The sequence below is a fragment of the Myotis nattereri genome, assembly GCF_964212035.1.
Source record: "Myotis nattereri genome assembly, chromosome: 9".
Classification (NCBI taxonomy): Eukaryota; Metazoa; Chordata; class Mammalia; order Chiroptera; family Vespertilionidae; genus Myotis; species Myotis nattereri.
Window position 1 is genome coordinate 77211512 of NC_138084.1, and position 26174 is coordinate 77237685.

The window sequence follows — 26174 nt, forward strand, 5'->3', positions numbered from 1 at the left end:
CAGTTTTGTTTTTAAGATTCAAAGTAGATTTAACTGAAGGGCATCAGCCCCCTTGAGGGGCATGTCATGCTGAATCTGGGGTTTGTGACTTACCTCTTTTTGCTAGGTGACGTGTCCTATACGCTGTCTTATTATCCCATTCTCCTGTCCCCTAGATCTCCACAAGTTCCCCGTGTTCTATGTGGCATATCTTTTCTGGGAGTCACCTGGAATATTTATTCTAGGTGCTCTGTCTGTAATGCTTGAGTATACTTATCCTGGATGCCTAGAAGGCTCAAGGACCTCCCAGGCCCTCTCAGCTCTCTGGTTCTTAGAAGGTTAAACGATTATGGAAACAGACACCACATCTGTGTCTTCTCTTATTTCTTGCATGTAGGGTGTCCTATCTACCAGTTAAGTCTGCTGCTCTCATCTCTCTGCCAAAGAGAAACTAACCTCATTGTCATGACTAAGGTCACAACCAATAGCCAGTTGCAGAAGGCATTGCCCCTACTCTCGCACTTACTGCTCCCCTCTCCCCAGGTCTCCTGGCCTCTCCAAGATGCAGGGGTCTTGGGAAGAAAAGGGGGCTGGGGAGTAAATGAGAAAGATAAAAAGGCTGCTCGTAGGACTTTCTCTTACCCTCACTGGAGAAGGAACTTGGCCACACACTCGTCGGGTGTACTGAAGTGACACAATGTGGATGTTCAGATGGCAAGCAAGTATTTGTATGACTAGATTCTAGGATTTCCAGACCATGACACTTCCCGATCCATCCAGCGCATGTGCAGAGAGGCCTGGAGGCTCCCAGCAAGACAATTAGTGCATGAATTAGATTGTGTCTTCTGGAAGGGAGATGAAGTCCTCTGCCCACTCTATTATTTCATTAAGGTCGACCATGTCCCTGGCTTTGGGCAGAGTAAGGGGGGGATTCCGTGGAGAAACAAGTGCAGCAGAAACCTGCTCTACAGATGGTCTCCCTCAGCCCTGGGGAGCGGTGTGGCGTTGCTCTGAGCACACCGGCTGTTGTGAGCACATAGCCCCGGCTGGTGCTGGGTGCACTGAGCCCCATGTCCTGCATTGGCCAGAGGTGCGGAGGGGACACTCAGGTGAGCACTGCCCTCCTCGCTGGCTCATGAGGAAGGCCACGCGTGAGGAGTGACCTGGAGGACCTTAGGGGAGCAGCTTGTCAGAGACCTCTGGTGCCTGGGAGCTAGACAAGCCCACCCCCCAGTCCTCCGTTCCCACGCTGGACAGAAAAGCAGGTGGCACAGGAGGACAGGAGGCTGCTGTGGGGTTTGACCCTGGGGCTGTATGACTGAAGAGTGGGTGGGGTGAGTATTTCCAGCCTGACAGACTTAGACATTTGCGACAGAGCGAGGACAGGATGGAAGAGCCGCAGGAGGGAGGCCTGGGGTGGAGATGGGTGTGGGGTTCCCAGAGAGCAAGAAACCTTGGATGGGGAAGGGGCTGTTTCCTGCTTGGCTGCTTGGGGCCTGGATGCAAAACCCCCCGTGCTGTTCTTCTAGTGGTTAGCCCTCCTGTCCTTTGCTGTCCTGTGACTCTGGAACTGGTGTTTAATCTTTACATGCAGATGACTTGTGCTTGCAACTAAGTTGTAAGGTCCGTGAGGGAGAGCCTGTGTGTTCCAGCTCTTTGAACCTTTCCGCCAGCACTGTGCCTGGCACGTAGTAGGTAGCACCTGTGTGTCAGCTCTGACGGCCACTCCCTGCTCCTGTCCCCTGAGGGGAGCTGCTCTCGCCTGTCCCCATGCCCAGTTTCCACCCCAGCCTCTCCCTCCTAAGCGGGGTTTCGTGAAGATTTATACGATGAAAATTGTAGGTGCCGATGGACACGTGGGAACGAGGGGTCACTGGAGTGTGGAGACCACACTTCTGCAGACGGAGGGGGCCTTCTCCAGGCTGGCACCCGGACTCGTGGACTTCCCATTGCTCACTGGTCCAGCTGACCCTCTGTCCGCAGGGGAGGGCCTCACGCTTCCCTCTCTGCCTCCAGTTATTATTTTTATCTCACTTCCTCCCTTCCATTATTTTTATCGCACTTCCTCCCTTCCTTGCCGCTCCTCTCCACAGCGCCTTCACCCGCCAGCTCTGCCCGTCTGCTCAGCGGGATTGTTTCGGTTTTATTTAGAAACTGGAAGCCTCATTTTACTATAATAGTTCCTCAATGATTTTCTAAATTAAACTGGTATACTTCATCTGCTCCCCACTTTTCAGATATTAAACAAATATCTGGAAGACGTTTTTCTCCCCCCGCCCCTTTTTCCTCAGACACCAGCAGTTTGCTCAGCCAGATGGTGATGGGTGGTGTGTTGTGGGTACGTGCCCGCTCATCCACGTGTGTGAGCAGGAGACTCGCACGGTGGCTGGTTTCTGTCCAGCATTTTCTTGCCTTGTTGGCATCCAGCCACCAGGCAAGACAGAGCACCCTGACCGTGCCCAGATGCAGAGGGTGGCAGGAAGGCCCATCGCCTGAAAGCCCTGTGAAGCATCTGCTTGTCGTGAATGGGAGGGTGGAGGAGGCCGGAGAGCAAGTGTCCGGCCCATCTCCACGGCCAGCTGTTCCTCAGTGCGTTGTCCTGTCGGATGGGTGGGCATGAGGGCTTCTAGAGCGTGCCGGACGCTGCTCTGGTGCCACCACGCTCCTTGGGTCCCCTTCCCTCTGTCCCACACCTGTGCGGCCCTCTGTGCCTGCTGTTCTGCCCACCAGCGTGCTGGGCTGAAGTCATTTCACGTGGCTCCACGGTACGCGCCTCCGCTCCAGCTCCGCTGCTCTGCGCTGGCTGCTCCTCGCGCAGGAACCACGCTCTTCTCGGGCCTGCTTCGCCCTCGTCTGACGTGTCTTCTCTGCTCTCCCTGCTGCACCCTTGGTGTCCTGTGAGCTCAGCCTGGAGGCCGCCTCCTCGGGGAGGCCTCTGAGTTTCTGGTTCCCACTGCTCTGGGTGTGGTGATGACAGTTGGGGTGACATTTGAGCACACGAGTGAGAACTACTTTGTATGATTTTGTGTTTGTCTTCTCTCTCCAGCTAGATGCCAAGAGTTAGGGGGACGGTGTTGCCCTCTGCTTTGGTTGTATATTTCACTTTGCCAGTAAAGGCACAAGTGATTCTCAGTCTGCCTGAGCTCATGAGAGAGAGGGGCCCCGGATATCCTGCTCCCCAGCCGTCTCAGCTCCAGGTGACTTAGGGAAGCAGTGCCGCAGCGTTGCTCCTCCACCGCCCATGCTGCCACCTTCGTCCCCCGGTGGGCGGGGCCTGTTTGATTGGTGGATTGCTGCCAGGTAGCAAACAGAAGAGGCAGCACTTCTGGGTCCCCCCCCCCCCCCCCCCCCCGGGGCCCGTACTCCACGGAGCCAGGCACCTGTGCTGGGCAGCAGATACGATAGGAGGTTGGTTTCCGTCTCTTTCTCTTGGGAAGCACACGTATCTCACTGACGCCTGGCAAGGATATCGTGTTGGCATTTTGTCTGGGAGACTGACCTAACTGCTGTCTTTGGACATGTCCACATCCTCAATACAGAACGGGGATGCTTCTCTCTGTGCCTCTCCTTCAGTGGTCCCTGCCCGCACGGAGCCGGCCACTCCCAGAAGGCTCCACTGCTCCAGGGAGGACCTGGGTGGCTGCTCAAGGACAGCAGCGCTGAGGTCAAAGTCAGCCTCCACTTTAGGACGCCCCATTCCCCAGCCGTGCTAAGGCCTCTGCAAGCTTAGCCCCACCCACGCTGCCCCCTGGCCAGTCTGCATAAACCAGGCCAATCTCCTCTGGAATGACTTGCCCGTTCCTAACGGCAAGTCTTGGCTCGTGTGATGCTGCTGTCACGTGGAACTCTTTCCCTTATCCAAGGCCTTTCGGTTTACATTCTCCCCAACCTGGGTAAGTCGATAGAGGCCTTCAGAGCTTACACAGCCCCCTAAAGGACCGCTCAGCCTTGAGCCACCTGTAGCCACCCACCCACTGTTTACCGGCTGCTCTCCTGAGCACCCATGTGTTGGTTACTTGTTGACATTTGGCACATCACCCCATCCTCCTCTCAGGATTCTTCCTCTGTTTCTCACCAGCTAGGTCACAAACTGGCCAGGGGACAAGGGTCTGCCTTTCTTTTTCTGCAGCCTCATTTAGCTCACCGTTTACTTCACACATTGTTCTTAACCTTGTGCTGCCTTTTTACGGGCACAGTCTCATCTTTCTGCCCTCCAAGGTAATAATATTATTAACCCACTTGGCAGATGAGAAAACTGTGGTTTCCATAACCCCTGCGTGTTGAGGCCAGTGCATTGTAACCTGCAATTTGCAATCAGGGCTGGTCTCAGTCTGGGTTCTTCAACTCTTTCCTCTGCTAACTCGGTTTGTACCAGGCTCTGCCGCCTACAAGCGTTATGACCTTGAGCAAGTTGTTTACTTCCTTTTTGCCTCAGTGTCTTCCTCAGCAAAACAGAAATAAAGATAATCGCCGCCTCCTAAGGTTGTTGGCAAGGATTGGATGAGATAGCGCGTGAACACGCACTGCAGAGGGCCTGGCACATGGTGTTATGTCTTGTACACATTTGTTCTTCTTCATTCTCAGCATCATCTTAATATTGTTGCTTGAATTACTGTTACTACCTCGGTGTCCCCGGCATCATCTTAGCACTTGAGACAATGTTACGCACGCGGCTTGTGCTCCGGAAATGCCTCCTTAACGAAGGAGAAGGCACTTGGGCTTGTGGAGGGGACTGGGTGGCACGTGCCCGGCGTGATGTTGTCTCTGTGGCGGTTGCTGACGAAGAGCTTGCCTTTGCCAGTGTACAGTCCAGGCTCTTGTTCGGCTGCTTCGGCCGCAGGCTTTGTGGGTTGTGATGGACGCTGCAATCGAGAACCCTTCTGTAGCCTAAAAACTTTTTTCCTTCCTTCCCACCCCCTTCGCCGGTAGCTCTGAGCCCTGCCAAGTCTGTGCAGAAGCCTTGAAATGACAAAGCACCCTTTAGTTAATTGCACAACGGATTGCCTAGAGTTAAAAGTTCTGATTTATATGGCTATAGCTGTAACTGCTCAATAACACAGGCCTGTAATCTACTTTCATTTCAAACAGAACGGTGATTTATAAGGCAGCATGCCGCTTTAGCTCAGAAATGAGGTGTCCAACATATGCTCTGTTGACATAAATTTGGAATTTATCGCTGTTGTCAAAACTGCCTGTTGGACAAAGGTGGGTATTAAGGCAATAAATGGCTCCGAATAGTTTTCTGTCACATTTCCTAACCATTGTATTTAGTCTATTTGAGGAGAAAATATATACTTAAAAGTAATCAAATGTCTAAAATCCATGCATCTTGTTTTGAATGTGAGAAGGGAGGGGGCGGGGAGGAGGAGGAGGGAGGACTTGCCGAGGGTGGGGGTGGGCCGGGAGAAAGCTTTCCATGGAGTTATGGCCCATTTTAAAAAGATCCCACTTCGCTTCCTCTCCCCCATCCCCATTAGGAGGTGGGCTTTCCTTTCTCATTTACAAAGAAGGGGAGGAAAATGAAAGCTCATTAAATAAAAATAGTAAAGGACATTTTTATGTGTGGGCTTAAAGCCAGTGATGTCAGGGAGGAGTTAGTGAGTGCGGCTGCGAGGGAGGCCGAGCAGGATTTTGTTTATGGGGAAATAAAGCCAGCGGCCAGCGGAGGTTTCTTTGCCACCTCGGCCAGCGAGCTGGGGCTTGCTGGCAGGCCCGAGGCCCCTGTGGGCCGCATGCACTGCTGGCTACCTGGTGAGGGCGAGGGCGAGGCTGAGGGTGGGGAACCAGGCCCGGTGCACTGTGCTGTATGGCCCCATCCAGTCCTGACTTGTTACCTGCAGTGTGGCCAAGAGGCACACGCCTACGCTACACACTCACCCACAGCACGTCTTGAGCACCCACATGGCCTTTCGAGGCTCGAGACACCGAAGTGAGGAAGCGCTCAGCCTCCAGGTAGCTTTCCATCGAGTTGGGAGAGACAGACAAGCAGGCAGAGGCAGCCCCGGTGCCATGGCCGCAGCAGACACACACCACGGGCTAAAGCGGACTAGCTTTGGGAGCGGAGGGGCCAAGGGAGGCCTCTAGCGATGATGGTGACTCTCCTGCCTGGCGAAATGTCCCCTTGTGGGCATCAGATCCCTTAGAGAGAATACAGAACAAATACGCCACTGATAGGCTTTTCACAGATGTGCCGCGTACGGCCAGGTGATCACTGATGTGTAGGTGGGTTTTCTGCGTCGTTTATTGTAAGAGTGAGGCCAGAGTCCCTGTGCTCCGAGGCTGCCACCTGTTCTCTGTGCATCAGCTCGTGCCACGGCCTGGTCATCACGTCCCAGGGGGCAGGGGCGCCAGGCAGGCAGCTCGGAGGGTTTAACGAAGGGAGTCAAAGTCAAGGTTAAGAATCTCCATCCTCCACTTTAAGATAACATAGCTTGCGGCGTGCCATCGCCAGGTATGTCTCTGCGTTGGAAAGGCCCAGCATATCCAGAGAGCCGCTGGGCCTGGCTGCTCTGGGCCTGAGGAGCTGGAATCAGGCATCGCCTGCCCGCCAGCTCCCAGGCTTGCAAGTGGAGCTGGAGGAGCACGCAAGCCGCCCGTCGGTCCTTCTCCCCGTGAAAGCCAGCCCAGCAGGGGGAGAGGATGCATATTTGCTGCTTTTATTTTGTTTTTCCTTTTATCTCCATGCCCACACGCTCGGAGCCTCTGGCGCTGATAAATGGGTGCCCTCACACACACACGCACGCCGCCCCCCTTTCTCTTTGCCCGCCTGCGTGCCACACACACGCACAAACACACGCACGCTGTCCCCAGTACATGGGGTGTGGACACCAATTGTAAGCCTCCTCTGTGTGGCTCAGCCTCCCTCTGCCACCAATCCCTGTCCTTTTCAAAGCTCCCCGTGGGGAAAACTCATAATTTTTACACCACAGAGCCTGGCCTGGCCGTCGCTGGAATTGCTGTCTCTTTGAAGTGCTTTCTGCTGGGGCATTTACAGGCCGTTTTAATTACCCGCAGCTTGCGAGGGGCCTTGCTCTGTCCCAGCCTTTGTTTGTTTGTTCTTTGCAAGGAGTCTGTGCAGAAAGGAATACGGTGGCCTTTTTATACAAAGAAAGAAGAGGGGGGAAAAGAAGTTTGGGGGACCCCTAATCGCGATTTTCCCTGCAGCCTGCTCTGGACACCCGCCCACTGGAAGGAGCTCAGGACGGGAGCCAGCCTTGCTCTTGGCCGGCCCATGTCTCAACAACATGGGTCCCTCTCCTAGGGTTTGCCTGGGATATTTATGTATTTTTATTTTAAGGATTATTAAATATACTTTCAAACTTCCCGTCAGAGACAGCGGGGCTGTCAAATAAAGCTCCCCTCATCGCTGACCACATCAGAGTCAGCTGCACTGAAGCTGGATTCCTGCTCGTATTTTTCAGCTCAATCTACTCGAGGCTTGTGCGCCATTTCATTATGGAGTCTGGACATGGGGTGGGGTGGGGGGTTGGAATTACATGCGAAGGCAGTGCCCACTGTGAGCTGTCTGGGGCTTTCCTTTCCTGTCTTGATTTTCCATTTGCTTCCCTCTCTAGGATGAACTACACATAAATAGCCTTCTGTTAAACATAGAGGTTTCTGGTAAACACGAGTGTGGCATGTCATGTCTGCAGATGAAGATGCGAGTTTACCGGAGGAGCCTGGGAAATTTATCCCCTTCTCTGTGGGCCCTCCCAGCAGCAGGACCTTCATTCATTTATTCATTTAGTCCGAAAACGTATTGAGCAATCAGAACCTCACACATTGCTGCTGGGAATGCAAAGTGGGGCAGCTGCCTTCGGAGACAGCCTGGCAGCTCCTTAAAAGGTGAGGGACGGAGTTACCACTGACCCAGCAACTGGGCCTGGGCATATACCCAGGGACGTGAGACATGCGTCCACAGGTAAAACTTGTACACACATGTTCATAGACACATTATTCATAATTGCCAAAAGGTGGAAACAACACGGACGAACTCTGAAAACATCATGCTAAGCGGAAAAAGGCAGGCACAGAAGGCCACGTATGGTATGACTGCATTGATAGGAAATGTTCAGAATAGGTAAATACGTAGAGGGAGTGAGATGAGTGGTGGCCAGAGACTGGGAGATAGAGGCGTAGGGAGCGACTGCTAAGTGCTCTGAGATTAGATAGGGGCGATGGTTACAAAGCTCTGAAAATCCTGAAAATCACAGAGTGGCACATTGCACTAGGGTGACTTTTATGGTATGTGCATAGTATCTCAGTAAACCTGTGACTTAAAAATATATACTAAATGCTTACTCTGTACCAGGCACTGTTCCAGACTCTGAGGGCACCGACGATAGTTCCTGCCTTCATGCAGGCTGCAGTCTAGGAGAGAGAAAGAATTCTAGTAAAAAACAACAATAATATAAACCTGTACATTGTGTTAGTGTTAGAAGGGAAGTCAATAAAGTGCAATAATGGAGAACAGTGTTGAGGTAGAACCTACCTAGACTGCAGTTCACGTGCAGTCTGCTTCCCAGAGCCTGGCACACAGTAGGGGCTTAATAGATAGTGAGGAGCCAGGAGTAGGGGACGAGGCAGTGTGCCTTCCCTGTAGGAGGTTATCTGGTCCCCTGGAGACTCAGCCTGGCCATGGACTCTGGGTGCCATCGTTGGACTTACCTGTCTTTTGAGCTCCTCTGTTTTTGCTTCTCTTTGATTGGGATCAGGGGAATACCAGGCATGTTCTCTCTCTCAGGATATTCTTTCTTGCTGGTGGTTTTCCTGTGACTTTTAGAGGGCAGCTCTGGGAGGACATTATGGACAGGGTGGATAGTCTCTCCTCAGGTGGGGAAATGTGAATGTGGATCCCGGGGTGAAAAGCCTGGAAACTCCACCTGCTTACATGGGACAGTAAGTCAGTCAGTCCCAGTTTTCCTCATCCACAAAATGGGACAGCACTCTCTTCCCCAACCACATGGAGGTTGATATGGTCCTCAGGAAGTCCTTTCAAAGGTACATGTGATGTAGAAATGTATTAGCATTATTACTATAAAACCTCAATGAACTAGATTTATTTATTTTTTGCATTGTTGCTAAAAGGAAAAAACAACAAGAAATGAGATCTCTTTGGCTTTTGCCTTTTTCCTTTATTAAAATGGCAACTTTCACAGTGCGATTTGGTGTCTGTACAGGTTAATCTGCCCAACCTCTTATTTTGTGTTCATCAAGAATATTTAGGGTGATGGCTCTACAGCTCAGAATCTTCATAGGAAAGGAGTGTAATTTTCAGTGTACGGAGGCAGAAAGAGTGAGGCGGTCTGTGTTGTGGAGGTTTCGGATGGATTTAATCACAGGAACTTCCTTCTTGGGTCCTGAATGAGCCTCCGCTATCTTCGGCAGCCGCTGAGGATCCTGGCTGGCCTGTGGGATGCGAGGTAGCATCTGGGCTTCCTGGCTAAAGTGAGAACATGCACAGACGAGCCGGACAACCAGGAGATGACGTTCCTCACAGCAGGCAAAACGGGGAGAAAGGAGGAATCTGTAGCTTTCTGAAAACTGTTTCCTCAGAAATGGACTATCTGTGCTGGTTTGATGCCTCATCCGGGTGTGAGAGAGAAAAACCAAAGAACATCGTTCATCAATAACCATCGTTCGTTCCCCTTTCCCGGCCTTTTAGGGCCTGGAGAGAGAATTTTGGATTTATTTTTGTTTCCCTTGGGCTGACATCATCAAGCATGCATCATGGTGCTCTGTTTTGGGCTTGGAAAAAGCTCTGAGAAGCTATAAATCTTGAGACAGTTTCTATTTTTTTCTCTTCCCTTTCCTACAAGCACAACTTTTCTGGTTTCTTAAAAAAAAAAAAAAGAAAACTACAAAAGTGTGTATTGATCCCTTTCCCTCAGATCTTAACTGGCCAGGCTGTAATACCTTGCTTACATCTGCCAGGTTTTGTGCAGTTTTGCAACATCGCCTTAATCCAGTGAGCATAAATAGAACATTTCAATCATATTTGGCTACCAGGAACTTCGCAGATAAGCACGCTAAAACCTTGTTGAAAGAGACTGTACGAGACGGTGTGCGATAAGATCAGCCTAAAGCCCAGCGCACAAATGAAAAACTTTTGTTCTTGCTGAAATTTGTTGATAGAGATATTTCAAATAAATGACTTAGAAGAACTCGGCGTTTTAAAACAAAGGCCCGGTTACGTCACCGCCAGAAGCCCAGGCCTCCCGGTGCTCAGCGGCCATGAAGATCCTTCTGTGAGCAGTTGCTGCGGGGAGATTAGCCGGCCTTTGTCACGTCTGCCATCTTATTTGAACACTCCGGCAGCCTTATCTGAGAGCACTGTACTTGGTGCGGCCATGGCCGCGGGGAAAGCCATTGTCCTTCCTCCTATTTTCAAAGCTGGGGACAGCTCCTTCCCCTCTTCGGGCAGCTCAGGTTGGCCCGGATCCCAGGCCAAGGCAGGTCGCACGGCTTTCGTTCTAAGAACCCGTGCAGGCCTTTGCTTTGGGGCCGTGGGGACTGCTGTTCATGGACGGGGATGTGTTTGTGTGTTGGTGTGTGTAGAGGGGGTGGGCGTTTTCACCTCTGCATTTTCCCCTTCGAATTCCCATTCATGTTTGCTCGCTCACTCAACAACAATGCACCGAGCCCCACCCTGTTCTGGGCTCAGGGCCAGATGTTGAGGGGATGGTTCTGGTTGGCTCCTTCACGGAGGAGGTTATGGTCTGGCTCACACAGGCCCATGTCCGCCCCACAGCCTCTCCTGTGTCATAACCCGACTGGAAGGGACTCAACCCTTGCAGTGTCACAAAAGTGTGAAGCGAGAGCGTGAGAGGGTGAGTGGTCTCACCAAGGTCACTGGCTGGGCATGGCTGAGCTGGGTGAGCACCGCGTCTCCTGCCCTCCGCCCAGTATTTCAGTGAGTGCCACACCTTTACTCTAGGTGACCCTTGAGAAAGCACCTTCTTTGCTATCCTCTCCCCGTCCTTTAACAGGCTCCAAAGCAACCACGTAGCCATGCCTTCCATGGCCGCACTGGCCCGGATGCCCCCAGGGGGGCGCTTGCCTGTCTCCCCCGCCCCACCCCCCTGTCCTGCAGCATGTAAAGTGTTAACCGCCACTGTCAGTTCCTGGTTGCTTTTTTTAATCCGTTGCTTGAAATCCTTGCCTTTTATTGGTAAATTTGCTTTATGGCATACATAAAGAGCTGTATTAAAAAATAAATTGTGTTGTAAAAGCATTTGGTAATGTTTATTAATATTGACAAGTCAGGGAGCAGCAAACTCTATTGCTAGAAGGATAATTTGTGGTAATACCAGCTAAGCATTTGTAGCTTATAATGACTATCTATAATCTCAACACGTGAAAAAGTGGGGGAGGGATAATTCCCCTGATGCCTGGAGAAAATGAAGGTGACCGTTCTGCAGCCAAGATTAGGACCATCCCTTCGTTGTCCTTCCCGGAGGAGGCAGGCCTCCGCTCTGGTCCCAGGCAGGGTCTCCTCGGTCAGGCAGCCCTTTGCCCTGGGGAGGGTGGCAGCAGCGCCATCAGCAGCCTCTCCTGTGTGTGCCTGTGTGTGCTGGGAAGAATTTATAATGGGCTTAGTCTTGAATCATGGACTTGATATTCCAAGAAAGTACAGAAGGAGAATGACGCTGGGCATAACTAGTGTCACAGACTACCTGGCCTCCCTCTTGTCATTTGCATGAAAGGCAAATAGACATTGAAGGTATATTTCGAAATTAAGGGTCTAGGGAGAAAGAGTGAGCCCATTGCTGAAGGATGTCCGTTCGTCCCTCGTTCAGTTCTGTTTCTGCTTGGAGAGGTGAGCGAGGCTGGGGAAGCCTCTCTTCCCACTGGGTTTATGAGTCATTAGTCGCTTTGGAGACAGCGCATTTCGAGAGGCAGCCTGCGCCTTGCAGGGGCCCCGGCCGGTCAGTGCCACTCGGCCAGGTCCTGCTCAGAGAGGAGTAGGAGGCTCCATGTGGGCAGCAGTAGAATTTTTATTGTCGCTGTTGTTGTTAAGCCTCACCCAAGGATTTTTTTTCCACATTGATTTTTAGAGAGAGAGAGAGAGTGGAAGAGAGGGAGGCGGAGAAAAAGAGAAAGAGAAACATCGATGTGACAAAAACACCTTGATTGGTTGCGTCCTGCACGTGCCTCGACCAGGCCAGGGACCAAACCTGCAACCCAGATAAGTGCCCTTGACCGGGATTCGAACCCGGTAGGCACCCTTTGGTGCTCGGGCCAGTGCTCTAGTCACTGGGCAAAACTGGCAAGGACAGCAGCAGGCTCTTTTGAAAAGAGGGCCATTTAGACTTTGGTGTGGATCTGGTTCACAGAATGTCCTGTCTCGTCCATGTCTGTGCTGAGTCCCCCTAGAAGCGCTGTGAGGTCATGTTGATGGTCCGGGACCAGGAAGCAAAAGCCCCAGGCCCCGGATGACTTCCGCACGTGGAGCCCTCAGACCAGGGAGCTGGATGCTGGTCCATGGGTTGGAGTCAGTTAAACTGAGAACAAGGAAAACATGACCTTGTCGAAGCCCTTCCTCCTTTATTTTTACTTCATTTAAAGGTGGGTGGTCCCACTGCTTTCCCCAGGGACAGCTCCTGCATCTCCGTGCTGGTCTGCCCGCAGGGCTCAGACAACCTCAGCTTCTGGGAGGAGAGTCAGGAGGGCAGCCCTTAGGTTACTGGAACCGAATCCCCCCGTCCCCCCAACCCCAGGCATCCCCTGCCCATTGGTCTGCTCTAAGCGTCTCCGGGCAGAGGAACTTGGGAGAAAGGGGAACATTGGAGGCACTGGGCCTTGAACCGCTCTCTAGGTGCGAGGTGCTGCTGTTCGTTCTCCTAGCCTTGCCCCCTGGTCCTGGCTGTGGGGGACACAGATGGGGGAGCCCCTTCTGCACCCCTTAGGGAGCAGCTGTGCTTGGGAGGCTGAAGGGGGGGGGGATGATGGGTCTCTCCTTGCTGCCACTCACTGAGCTGCTGTTCCAGGTGGCCTGGGGGAGGTCTGAAGCTCAGGCTTTAGGCAGCGATGAAAGAGCCATCGCTTTTCCCTGTGTGGACCGCAGGAGCCACCGGACAGGGCCCAGCACTCGGTGGGGGCTGCCCAGGAAGCTCTTGTACTTGGAATGTTGTCAGGATGGGAGGAGGGTGCCTAGACCCCACCTTAAGTAGAGGAACCTCTTTAGCAGAACTGAACAATCCCTTCTAAACTAGGCCCAGGAAGAAGAGGAAAAGTAAACATTATACCGCTGGTACATGAGCATCATACTCGGCCATTGTATCATTTGCCGGTTAAAGCAGATGAAATCTCTGTACATTCCCAGACTCACAACAGTACTGCAATCAATGGTTTGGGTGAGCGTGGACTTGCTACCTTGGTGAGAATTGTGTGGTTGAGAATCTGTGGGAAGGAATGAGCCTTTCTCTCTGGTTACTTGTTAAAAGGTTTAGACTTAATTTCTCATAAAGATGCAGTTCTCTTGAGCAAATAGCTAGAAACCTGTTCGAGGTTCATTTTTTTCTTTGTCTTTTTGGATAGAAATGTAAATCCGTGGAAGTCAAGGTGAGCTTACTCAATGGGCCAGGCGTGGTCTGCGAAGGGGCAGAGCTAGGGGTGGGGAGAACTTGAGCCTGCTCCCCAAAGTGGATGGTGAGAACCTGAGCGTATGGGGGAGAATGGTCCTGCACTGAGTACAGAGTGAGGTACGTGGGCCCCCTGGAGCGGGGCTACTTTCAAAATGGCGTTCAGCAGTGTCGCTGCTTCTTTTTTGTTTGGTTTGATTAATCCTCACCTGAGGATATTATCCCCATTGATATTTAGAGAAAGAAGGGAGGAGAAGAAGGAGAAGAGAGAGAGAGAGAGAGAGAGAGAGAGAGAGAGAGAGAGGGAGGAGAGAGAGATCTTGTGTGATGGAGAGAAATAAAGAAGCACGGATGTGAGAGAGAGACACATGGATTGGTTGCCTCCCGCACACACTCCAGTTAGGCTGGGGATTGAACCTGCAACCCGGGTACATGCCCTCGACCAGGAACTCAAGAGCCTTCCATGCGCAGGCCGGCGCTCTAACCGCTGGGAACACCGGCCAGGGCAATGTTGCTTCCTAGAGGAGAGTGAAAGCCAAGCAATATTCAGAAAGATGTCCCCTGCCGTCCTTCCTCCCTGATGACTTCCAATGGCCAGGAGCAGTTGGACTTTGTGAAAGGACAGGACCAGACTGGGAAACTAAGGGTGTGCCTGGTAAGGAGAAAAGAGGTGACAGAATTTCCATTTTAATCAAAATGCTTTGCAGTTGCCGAATGTGGTCATGGCAGTGAGGGCTGTGGTCTGAAGAGTGACAGACTGTGAGCTCATACAAGTGTGTACTCTACTTCAAAGCCGGCTGGAATTCTAGTTCCGTATTGGCCATTCTGCAGACTGTGCCCTGGAATCTGTCGGTCGCAAGTCCCTTGAACGAACCCAAGTTCTTTTCCTTTGAATTAGGAGAAGGCTCCTCTTCCTCACAGTCTTCCCTGGTCCGAACAGCAATGAAAGCTACACACAGGCCAGTGCTGGGCTCCACGGAGCCACCAGGCCTGGGAGGCGTCCCCTTCTCTCTCCTGGACTCTGTGCTTGGCCCTGGTCCCTCTGCCAGGGGAAGGACCTTTGTTCTCACACTCCTGTGGGGTCACATGGGCGCCTCTGGTGAGCGGTGTGGGGCACTGAGTCAGTGGGTCAGGTGCAGGCCGGTGCCCTTACCCCAAGGACTGGACAGGTAGGACACCTGTGTCTCTGAAGGCGGGCGACGGGGCGGCACCAGAAGAGAGGCTGGTGATGAGATCTGGGAGATACTTTCACCGAAAGGTAGACCACACGTGAGGGAAGGAGGTCATGTAGGAGGATGTTTTCAGTGAACAGGTTTCTGCGATGGGGTGTCGATTTTTGCTGAGGCTCTCCCATGCCGACTGCGTGGGTGTCGTGGGACGTCACCCGAGTGGACACGTGGCTCTGCGAGAATAAATAGTGCCGGGGAGGCTAGGAACAGGATGTGGATAAGACTTCTGAATAATAAACTTTTGGCTCCAGACGGGACCAGAACCTTAGCTGTCACCCACATCACTCTACAGGTGATGACCCTGCAGAGGTCGCCATGGCGTGGTTTGTCCAAGGTCATGAGCAGGTTCATGGCCGAGTCGGGATAAGGAGCCAGGTCCTGGGGCTGCTCGCCGGGCAGCCTTCCCTGCCCCTGCCCCTGCCCCTGCCCCTGCCCCTGCGCAGTGGAGGGCTGGAGCACGGCACCTCTCATACACCCCAGTGCAGTCGGCCAAGAAAGCCACCGCCACCAGTTGCCCATCAGATACTCTCATCTGGAAAAAAGGCGGGGAGTTACCCAGGAAGTGTTCATCTTGGTGAAGAGCTTGGTGTGAAAAGGAGGTGGGAGTCCCAGGGCCGGTAGAGGGTAGTGGCTCCTGAAACCGAAGACCGGTACTCCGGAGTCCTTTTGGGAAAATAAAGCCGAATGGTGCTTGTCCCCCCTCTTCCTCCTGACAGCCACGTCCTGGGAAGCGGGCACCCCTGGGAGCTAGGAAGTCACTAGTGAAGGGAAGGACGAACATAAATAAGACTGAAACTCAGACTCTGCCAGCCACCACCCTGACCATGAATGCGGGCAAGAGGTTCACGTGCTGAACCACGCGTGACTAGAGCTTTGGCCCCTCCCTGGACCGCCTGTTAGAGACGCACATATCTGTCATGCCTGCAGGCGACAGGACACGCAGTCATCACGCATGTGCGTGCTCCTCGTGTGTGTACACTTTTGTGTGCCTGGAGCTGTACAGCGGTCTCCCCTTGTCCGTGGTTTCGGGGACCCACAGACAGCCATGGTCCTAAAATACTAAGTTTTTCCAGCCACCGACGCCGTCTGCTCCTGACGTCCAGCCATTCACATCGTCATGGCTGGGTGATCCAGGGTCACGTGAGGCAGGTGGCCCTCCTTCTGACGTCTTCAGAAGGTCAACAGCAGCCTAACACGGTGTCGCAATGTTGATTTCACTTCATCTTACCATGTAGGGATGTATCTAACCATCAGAAGAATGGTGGGTAGAGTATAGGGAGGTATTTTGAAAGTGAGACCACATTTCCGTAACGTTTATTATAGTATGGTATAATTGTTCTATTTTTTATTACTAGCTGTTCATCACTTACTTTGCCTCATGTATAAAGTAAGCTTTATTCTATGTATAGAGAGGAAACATAGGACATAGTATAGGGTTCGGTGCTGTCGGTTTCAGCATCCCCGGAAACAAATCTCTCACGGATAAGGGGCTAGGCTATCCAGAACACGCTTTGTCCAGGATGCTGCTAAGACATGTCCCAGTGCCCAGCATTGTGAAATACACTTAGAGTCAAAAATGTTCAGTTAAAATGTTCTGTACTGTTACTATTTCTCAATTGGGACGGGTCATCGTGGCCCGGAGAAAGATAACATGGGGGTGGGGTGCACTACACTATCATGGACAAGGGTGTGTGTGTGTGTGTGTGTGTGTGTGTGTGTGTGATTGAGAAATCAGTTGTTGGCTTTGGCAAGGAGTAAAGGGAAAGCCAGCAACAGCGCTGTGATTGAGAAAGAGCCCTGCTTGGGACTGGGCGTGTCTGCCGTGGCGCGCGCGCACACTGGACACCACAGGCCTCAGGCAGGGACTGCGCCGAGAGGGCTCACCTGGGCCCCAGGGTTCCGACACTGCGGGTTCTCACTGTGGGGTTTGGAAGGCGATGGCAGTGGGTGGCTCAGTGTAGTTGCCATGATCTGGGCCCTAAGGCCCAGACTGCGCGCTGCTGGCTCGAGTGTATAACGCCCCCTCCCCTCCCGCGTTTATCTAGCGTCAGTGCCAGCAGCTCTCTCTCCAGCCTTTCACTATGACCTTAGCACATCAACATTCGATTGCAATAGTGTGTTGTCTCTAAGGCGCCTGCAGGCCTCCTGCCTGCCCCACCAACCTGGCTCCTGCCCTTGGCTGCTGCTGTCCACCCTGTTCCTCGGGGCCAGGCCTCTGGGCAGGTGAGGGGCAGACCTGGGTCGAGGTGGATCCTGGCAGAGGCAGGGAAAGGCCTGAGAACAGGAGTGTGGGTGGGAGGGAAGTCCGTGTTCTGGGCCAGATGGCTCACACACCAGCCAGCCGCTCAGAGCCCAGTGTGTGTGCTCGGAAACCTCTTCCCGGTGCTCGGCTCCCTCTAGCCCTGCTTCCCTGCGTCGTGGTGGCTCGATGGCTGGCTCCTGATGGGGCCATGGGGCCGGTGGGAAAGGCCCTGGGTTCGGGAGTCGGGGCAGGGCACCATGTCGGCTGGGCCTGCGGTCACTTGTCGACAGGGCCTCTGTCTCCTGGGGCGATCCCATGTGCCAAACCCATCCCTCAGAACTGCGGCGATGGTCCAACGCGGTAACGTGTAGGACAGTCCTTTGGAAAACCAAACATGACCACGACCACCTTTCATTCGTAGGCTATTCCCTGGTTTCTCGAAGCCTCTCTTTCTGGGAGGGCCCACCCTGCAGCAAGTCTAGTGGGAAGTCCTAAAGCTGGGCTTAGGGGAAGGCATGCATGTTGGGGAGCCGCTGTGGTTCTGGGAACATCTGGAAGCCGGAGAGAGGAGCATCTCGTGTCCGTACAGCTCGTTACTGAGCGCGTTCACTGCCTGCAGCATCCCACCGGAGTGGGTGCTGGATCGAGGCAGTGCTCTGGCCGAGGCCCAGGCTGTCTGACTGTCCTGGGCTTTTTCCTCCCTCCCTCTGAAGTTGGATCCGATTTTGGGGTGTTTTGTGTGTGTGTGTGTGTATGTGCCAGTGAGTGAGCAGTAAGCGGGGGCTTGTTCTCCTACCCCCTGGACCAGGAGCAGGGTCTTCCTTGCAGGGTCCGTAGGGAAGAGGGGCCTTCAGGCAATCTGTCTCCACCAGTGCCCAGCTCCGGCTCCCACTCCCGCACCTCCTTCCTCCTGTCACCTGCCCGAGGGAGGGCCTCCTGTCCAGCCAGAGCAGCGGCAACCTGTCTTCTCCTTTTCCCACAGGAAGCTGCACAGCGGGATGAAGACGTACGGGTGTGAGCTCTGCGGAAAGCGGTTCCTCGATAGTTTGCGACTGAGAATGCACTTACTGGCTCACTCAGGTAGGCACGGAGGCCTCGACTGCCCCTCCCCGCACCAACAGCCCCCTCCTGCCCTCTTTCCTTCCTCCACTCAGAGAATGGACGTCCCCACTGCCCGCCGGGCCTGGCGCCCTCCACCTTGTCCCGTGGGTGCTCCCTCCAGGTTCATGGAGCAGAAAGTCCATCCTGACGCTGTGCTCCACCTTCCAAAGCAGAATGCGGCCTCATTAGCAAAACAGTGGTGGAATTAGGTTCTCGCTCTCTAATGAATCTGACTATTGGGTTCACATTATCCAGGAGCCTTTAATTAAATAGATATAGAAAGGTTGGAACACAGAGCTAGTTACGCGTGCTGTGTTTTGCAAGTTAATTTTACCCCGTTCCAGCGGGGTCGCCTCGGCGGCTGTCGGTATTTTTTCTCGTGTTTGGGCAAAACTGCTCTGCCGCATTCGGTTTAAAAAGGGGAGAAGCCCTGACTCAGGGGGGCCGGGTGTTCATGGTGGGAGGCAGGACACAGCAGCCCCCCTGGTGCTGCTGGAGGCCCAGGGTCACCGCTTCAGTTGCAGAGCCCAGCCCCGCCCCGCCCGGTCCCCTGCCCGGCCTGTGCACGCTTCCTTCTCGTTCCCTTCCTTCAGCTTCGGCGGCACATTTTGGGGGAGAGGAAGGGACTACCTTCTCATCTGGTCTCGCTCTCCCCTCGGAACAGCGGTCAGCGTCTGCGGGCTCTCCCCCAGATTGCTTCGGCGGCTGGTCCCCAGGCAGCTAAGCCTTTGTGAAATGAGCATGGGCTTTGGGTCGTGCAGATGAAGGTTCCATCTTGTCTGTGATATGTGCTAACTGTGGGACCTTGGGCAGATCTGCCTTCTGAACCCCGGTTTCCGCATCTGTAAATGCAGGTGTTGCTCGCTCGTATACTTCCTTGTAGTATGAGGCGGTAGAATGTATGTTAAAGGCATCTGTAGCTCGCACCCTGGCATACAGTTGCTTTGTAACGAATGGCGATTGCTTCTGCTTCCACCTTCCTCTTTGCCCCAGCCGTGATGTCACCTGGGGTGTGTGCCCGGTCGGTGGTGGGCTGCAGGCTGTCCTCACTCCATCTCCCGCCCAGATAGTCGGGTAGGTGCCGTGTGGTGGTTTTCAGTGCCTCGGCTCACTGCCTTGCCTGAAGGGCCCTCGCTCCTTCTCGCTTCCTGTCCTTCCTTCCTTCCACATCCAGGGGTCAGGCTACACGGAGGGGCTGTCTGTCTTGGCATGTCCCCTCCGTCCGCCTGTCTTTGTGTGTCCCCTTCCTCCTTCCCTTCCAGCCTTTCCACCCCACACCTGGCTCCACTGCCCATCCTCGTGCCGCCTGCCTGTCCCCTGTTGGCCGGCATCCCGAGTCCAGGTGTCCCTGCACTCAGCGTCTCCCGGGGCTCATGACTCCTTTGTTCGTTTCTGTTACTTGCATCGTCTGTCTTCTTGCTTCCCTTCAGCTTTTTACGCTGCTTAGGGTTCAGTGTGGGTGGGTTTCATGAGCTGTCTGCCAACAAAGCTGTTCAGCCTCTGGGTTTGCTCTGCCTGCAAACCCCTCGCTCCCTCTGCGTGGCATCACCTTCCCCGTCTTCCCAGACCTTCAAGGGCCCTTCTGCCAGGCCGTCCTTGACTCCTCCCTCCCCCAGCAGGATAGTTGCGCCTTCTTCTTCGCGCCATGCCTTTATCTGGAGCATCTTTGGGCACACTCGTTCTTCTTCATATCACGGCTATTTGTGGACTTGCCTTATCTCTTCTACTTGGGAGTCAGGGTTAGGAATTCGTGCTGACCATGTGACCTTGGGTAGGAGATGTAAGCTCTGTGAGCCACCGTGTCCCCATCTGTAAGGTGAGCATTCGCCTGCCTCTGCGCGGCTGTGGCTCACATCAGGTTCTTAGCGCTGTGCCTGGCGCGTGACAGGTGCTCAGCGTAGGTAGCCTGCCCTTCCCTCTGCTTCTCTAACAGACGGTGAGCTGCTTAGAGACAGGTCTGTCCCACAGACCTTTCACCCCTTCGCTGGGATGTCTTGAAAGTAAAATAACAACGAGGGTTTAGGGAGGCAAGACCACTTGCTAAATTGTTAAACAGTGAAGGCAGAGAGAGACCTGGCATTGCGGGGGGTGGGTTGGAGGCTGGGCTGGTGGTGCCAGGCCTTCTCTCCCTCAGATCCTGGAGGCACTAGTCGGGCCTCCCATCTTCTGGCTCCTGCTCTCCTTGCTGGATAACAGAACCGTGTGATGTGTAGAGGAGATGTGCAAGATGTTCTTGCTGCCTGTGTTGAAGGCTCCATGCAGGAAGCTGACAGCAAGAATGTTCCCTGAGGGCTGCAGTGCAGACCCATTTTGCAGAAGATGCTCAAAGGCTGTGGCTCCAGAACCCTGGGGACTGTTTTGTTTTTTTTTTTAAAGGGGGCAGGTCATGGAGAAGTGAGCCTGGGGCCCGGGTGGGGTCATGGTGTCCTGGCTTCCCCTGAATGTCATTGCTGTCTCTTGCACGAGCACATTCCTGTTGTCTCCTGCTCAGCAGAGCAGAACAGCCTGCCCTCCCTCGCTCTCCCTTGCTCTGTGTGCTAGCTGTCCCCACCCCCTCTTGGCTAGCATGGGGGTGTTTGTTATTGTAGCTCTGGCACTGGGCCAGGCCTGGCTGGAAGCCAGCCTTGTGGGTACAGTGTGTACAGTGAGTGCTGAGCCAAGTTTGTCATCATACACGATTAATTTTTTTTTCTGATCTGGAAGGGGTGGGGTGAAGGAGGAGGCAAGGAAAGTGTTTCTCCCATGCTTGAGTCGAGCCCACATTGAATCTGCAGAGCTGTTATTTGTGAAGGCTGATGGCTCTGGCTTGTTTATCCCTCAGCGTTTCCCCCTCTCTCTTCTCTCCATTTCCTTAGCCTCGGAAATCAGCCTGTGTGAGTCTGTCAGTGACTAGACTGCTAAATTTACATTCCTAAATCAGTTTTCATTGTGTGGAAATTGACAATTTGTTTAATTAGAAGTTTGCCCTGTAGGAGGCCCTTCCTAGAGACAATTCTTTCTTTCTCTTTCTCTCTCCCACTCTCCTCCTTTTTTCTTTTCTGAGACCCTCAATGGTAGTAGTGAATGTTCACTTTAATTGAAGCTTTGGTTTCGATTTGAGTGTGTTAACTAGTCAAGTGTTTGCGAGATGTACCTGATGATAACAATAAGTTTAAATGAGCCAACGTTAACCTCACTCATTAACTAATGAGACTGATCTGGCGAGGCCCCAAGTTCTCCGAGGCAGTTTGGGGGCCCCAGGAGGGTTTGAGGACTGGGAAAGAGGCTGGGCCCAGAAGAGTGGCCACCCCCATGCTTTGCGGAGCTGGTCCTCCGACAGCATGCACCTTGGGTACAGGATTGTGGCGGTGAGCGGGGAGGAGCCCAGCCCCTTGGGGTCCCAGAGCCACTCTGCAGTCCCCTTCCTCACAGGTGGCTGCCCCACCGCCGTGGAAGCGGTAGGGGTGGGCGCTGTTTCTTGGGCGCGCCTTATTCTCACTCGAGAGGCGATTCCTAGCTCTGGGGTGTCCATGCGAAGCCACAGCCCCGGGCGGTGACTGCAGTTGGTTCTGCGATTCGCTAGTGTATGGTTTCCTATTGGGTAATATCTCCCACAGCTTGGCTTACCGTCCTGGTGGATTACAAGTGAGCACACCCAGAACTGCTGGCCCCTATTTTTGACTTGGCTGTGCACTATTTAGAGGTCTGCATATTTCTGTGGCCTGCTTGTATTCTGGGAGTGCCCTTCATTTTCGGAGCCAGCGGACATTTACTTAGCAAATGTCCTTTACCCTGGAGAAGCCACAGCACCCCTGCCCTCAGGGAACAACTCCTGTCCAGTAGGAGAGACGTTTGACTAGAAGGCAGTGGGGAAAGAAGGTGGTAGAGTGTGCAGAGAACCGTGAAGAGTTCTGGGAGGCATTCAGAGGCGGAGGGTCGTAGACTTAATGGATGGTGAGAAGGGGATTCTGAAAGGAGCTGGATGGGGAAGGCCAGCTCACCAGAGTGATATGCATGGAGTTGGGGAGTGTAGGCTGCGTGGTGGGGGTGGGAGACGGAAGGGTCTTAGAGCAAGGTTATGGAGGGCCTTGAGTAGCAAAACGGTATGCATTTTACCTGCATCCCTGGAAAGCCACTGGAAGACAGAATAAGAGATTAAGCCCTCCCCGCTCTGGAATAGGAAGGACTGTGGGCTTTTTGATGTAGACTAGGCAGGAGTGTAGGGTTTATAAGAGTCCATGGAGAGGTGGCGTGACTGGCAGGCTATCTGGGGGCATGGCTGGAGTATGGAGAGGCTGGTGCCACTTGCACTGGTTAGGGGCACACACCTGCCTGAGAGCCCAGTGCTGTTAGGGGCCTGTCCCCTGTGCCTACTCCTTGCTCCTCTCTGGGCACTGTAAGCAGCCATGGCTGTTGAGAAATCTCCCTTGATATACCCTCTTCCCATAGCCAGAGCCACTGGGACAGAAGAATATGGAGCCGGGTGATGATTGTCTGATGCCAGCTGCCGTGTGGGTGGCCAGGGCACATCACCTGGGGCCTGGGTCATCCATCTGGCAGGAAGGGGCAGGAGGGGTTGGGGCCAAAAACCAGATTGCTTCCCCCTGTTCTGATTGGAAAGAAAATTACAAAATGTTAAAGACGTGTGGATCATACTTGTTCCCTTTTTTCTTGTTTTTGGAACATGTAAATTTCGGGTTCAGGGTTCTTCTTCCCAAAGTCAAGGAAGGTGGGGGGAGCAGAGTAGCTGGAGGAGCCCCTGGGACTGCGAGGGTGAGGAAATGAGCTGGGAGAAGCCCCTTAGGGTGCACAGGAGGCTCTCAGGACCGGCAGCTTCCTTCTCTCATTTACCTCTCTCCTCCCAGATGAGGTGTCTCCTGAGAGCAAGAGATTGGGGGCTGTCCAGGCAGGCCGAGCCCATGGTCACTTCATGCCCTCTGTCCAGTGAATGTCACTGCTCCCTTCTGGTTAGCTTTCCCCTCCGGGCAGAGCCAGGAGGGAGCCAGGAGGAATCTTCCTCAGGCCCTTCAACACGCCCCCCCCCCCACGCCTACAGGGGGCACGATGGGGGGTTGGGCACGATGGAGAAGGGCAATGTGCGGTGCAGTGCGTGGCTCAGAGGCCCCGCCGCCTCCCCTTTGGTCCGCGTGGATGCCAGGTGTGGCGAGGGGACAGGGCGAGGAGCAGCCGCTCTGCTGGGCTCGCATGGAGCGCTCTCCCTCTCCCCTCCCCGCTCTGACTTTGGCCGGCTTCCCGAACTTTTTCCCAGAGCGGTGTCGTCACTGGCCTGCCCGCAGGTCTGGATGTTCTGCCAGCATTCCAGAGAGTTTATGATCGCTTGCAGATGTGCCTCCAAGAACACACTGTACCCAGAGCAGAAATTAATGCAGGCTTGACTGCTGTCCAAGCCCGTCCGCGGGAGAGGAGAAGGAAAACAAAAACTGTTTAATGCTGTTTATAAATTATACACCGGCTGATGAAAAATACATGCCCCCTCCCCCCACCCTGCTCACCGCCCCCACCCCACCCTTCCCACTCTCTGCCTCCAGAACCTACATGGAGACCAGGAGGCCGCGGTTTTGCTTTTCGCTCCTGTTTTGGCTGGGATCCGGACCCCTGCTGCTGGTGCGCAGCCAGGGTAGTTTTCCCCTTTACCTGATGAAACACACTGATTTTCCCAGCCCAGATGGGGTGGCTCTGGCTTTGTTATCTGGGTTTTTATTTTTTTTAACTTTTCTTTCTTGGCCAGGGGTTTTGTTTACAGCAAGGGACAGGTTCTGTGCTCTGCTGGCTGTGATGCCCACCCAGGGCAGAAGGCGCCCCTCCCCCGCCTCGCTGCTAGAGGTGTGTGCCCGCCCCCAACCCCGCCCCGAAGATTCCACTTGCGTCAGGCCAGCTGAGCAGAGAAAGTTTGGAAAGTTCATGGCAGGTCATTGTATTAAACAGTGTTTCCACCACTTCCCTCCTACCCCTTCACAGACAACTCCTGCGTGAAGAGGGGGTTCACATAGCTCCCCCCCAAATACACGTCTCTACCTCCATCTGGTGCCTTAGCAGGGGTTTGGGAAGCTCGTTGCCTCTACCCCTCTGGATCCCAGCCTTTCCCCCTACACTCAAGTCCCCCATCCCCATTTATTCTATAAATTCGTTTCCACATTATGTCTATCCATTTACATGGCTCTTGTGTTTTTAATACCGCTAATGTTTATCATTTGCCCAACAGGCTCGACAGATTTTGCTTCCTGTAGAGCATCGAGGCTTTAGAGCCCCCTCGTTGCTAAGTAGCAGTCTCCCTGTACTGTAATGGGCTGATTTCGTATTCTGTTCAGCGCTGGATCTTATTTTTGTATGCAAGACAAAGTGTTTTGATGGAGGACGATTGCGGCAGTGTCTGGAGGCTGTTTGGAGTTTTATGGGCTGTACAGTACACTGTGTGCTCTCTGAACAGAACACAGGCTGTTGAATTTTGGATTGGATTTGTCATTTTCCCCCCTCAGAGAGGAGCCTGTCTCTCTGATAGAACATTACTTTAAGGGTGGAGGGAAGAAAGTGGAAATTATGTAATAACCTTCTCTCCTCTCTGTCTCCCTGCCCCTCTCTCTGTGTCTCTGTGTGTCTCCCTCCGTGTGTGTGTGTGTGTGTGTGTGTGTGTGCGCGCGTGCGCCTCTTGCCTCGCTCCTCCTCTGATTCTTCCATCCCCACCCCCTGTCATTCCACCATATGATTTTGTGGAGCTGGATGATGACATTATTATCAGAAAATGATTGGCTCTAGAGAAATCGGCTCTGTGTATCTGCTGCTATTCTCCTCTCTCTCCTCTCCTGTCCGCTGGCCGCCTGGCTGCTCTTGTTTTTCCTGAGGCCATAGGTGGGATGTTTGTGTGGGACCCGCCCAAAGGCAGGGCCGTTTTCTTACTTCCAGGGCCTTCCACCTTCCTTTTGCTTCCCAGACATGCACCCACCGCCACTCTTTGCTGGTCATCCTCTTCTCTCCTCAGCCCTGGTGCGCCGGCCCCCTGACCAGGCCGTGTCTGGGCCCCAGTGTGCCGGGCTGTGCCCCAGAGACCAGGTCCAGCCACCCACAGGCGCTGGCAGCGGGCAGTCATCCTTGGCACCTTCTCTGAGCTCCCTGTGGCAGCAGGGGCTCATTTTCAGCGTTGCCCTTCTCTCCGGTCACCTCACTCCAGCTCTTCGCCCCTGTCCTTGGGTCTGGTTAACCTCGGCCTTTCCTTATGCCCCCGTGTGTGTCCCACCTTCCTGCTTAGGTCTTCATGTGCCTTAGTCTCCATCCGTCACGGTTGGTCTTCTCCCCTCTCACCCCTCTCAGGTTCTTCTCTTGGAAGTTGGGTGGGGATTGGGATGGGGAATGAAACGTCACCATGGCCCAGAAGGCCGGGGGGGCGGGGGTAGTGTTGAGCAAACACCCTGAGAGCTCCCAGCACCTGCGGCCTGTGTGCTCTGTCCCTCTGCCTCTCGGGGACCAGAGCGGGGCTCCCTGGCTTGGCTCTAGGTCCCTAGTTTCCTTAAGTCGAGCTGAATGTGGGCATGCGCATGAGCAGGACTCAGGCTTGCAAGGTCCTGGCGGCCTTTGCGACTAAAAAGCATGTCTTGTGGCGCTTGTTCGAGGAGGTCCATACCAAGCAGAGCGCCGAGCCTGCTGGCACCACGTGCTTTCTTCACCATCACATGCCATGCCTGGCACAGCGCCTGGCACACAGAGGCTCTTGGTAAGTTTTTGTTGAATAAGTGAGTACCCTTTACTGAAGTGTTTGCGCTCTGGGCACATCATACTTTGGTCGGCTTGGAGACTTACACAATTTCGGGTGCCCTCACAGAAAAAGAAAATGGCTATCCAGCGTTAGAGCCCCTCCCAGGAAGTGGGCTGGTGTAAGGGCGGGGCCTGGAGCCCCAACTGGGACACCTTCGGGGAGAACAGGCCTTTGTGACTCACCTGAGGAGCCACCAGTGCAGGCCCCACAGCTGGAGCAACCGAGTGGGGAGTCAAGGATAAGGATGCCATGGGGACATCTGCTCACTGCGGGGCCCTCAGAGTGTGGGGCAG

The 26174-nt window shown here is 53.8% G+C and overlaps 1 protein-coding gene across 2 annotated transcripts in view; it reads left to right on the forward strand.

Annotated features, from left to right (window-relative positions):
• The window catches only part of ZBTB16 (zinc finger and BTB domain containing 16), a 185339-nt gene that overhangs the window by 75067 nt on the left and 84098 nt on the right, over positions 1-26174 (forward strand). For both annotated transcript variants that reach the window (XM_081099172.1, XM_081099173.1), the window contains exon 3: positions 18016-18113. In XM_081099172.1, coding sequence (XP_080955298.1) covers positions 18016-18113 — 98 coding nt within the window. The remainder of the gene's footprint in view (positions 1-18015; positions 18114-26174) is intronic.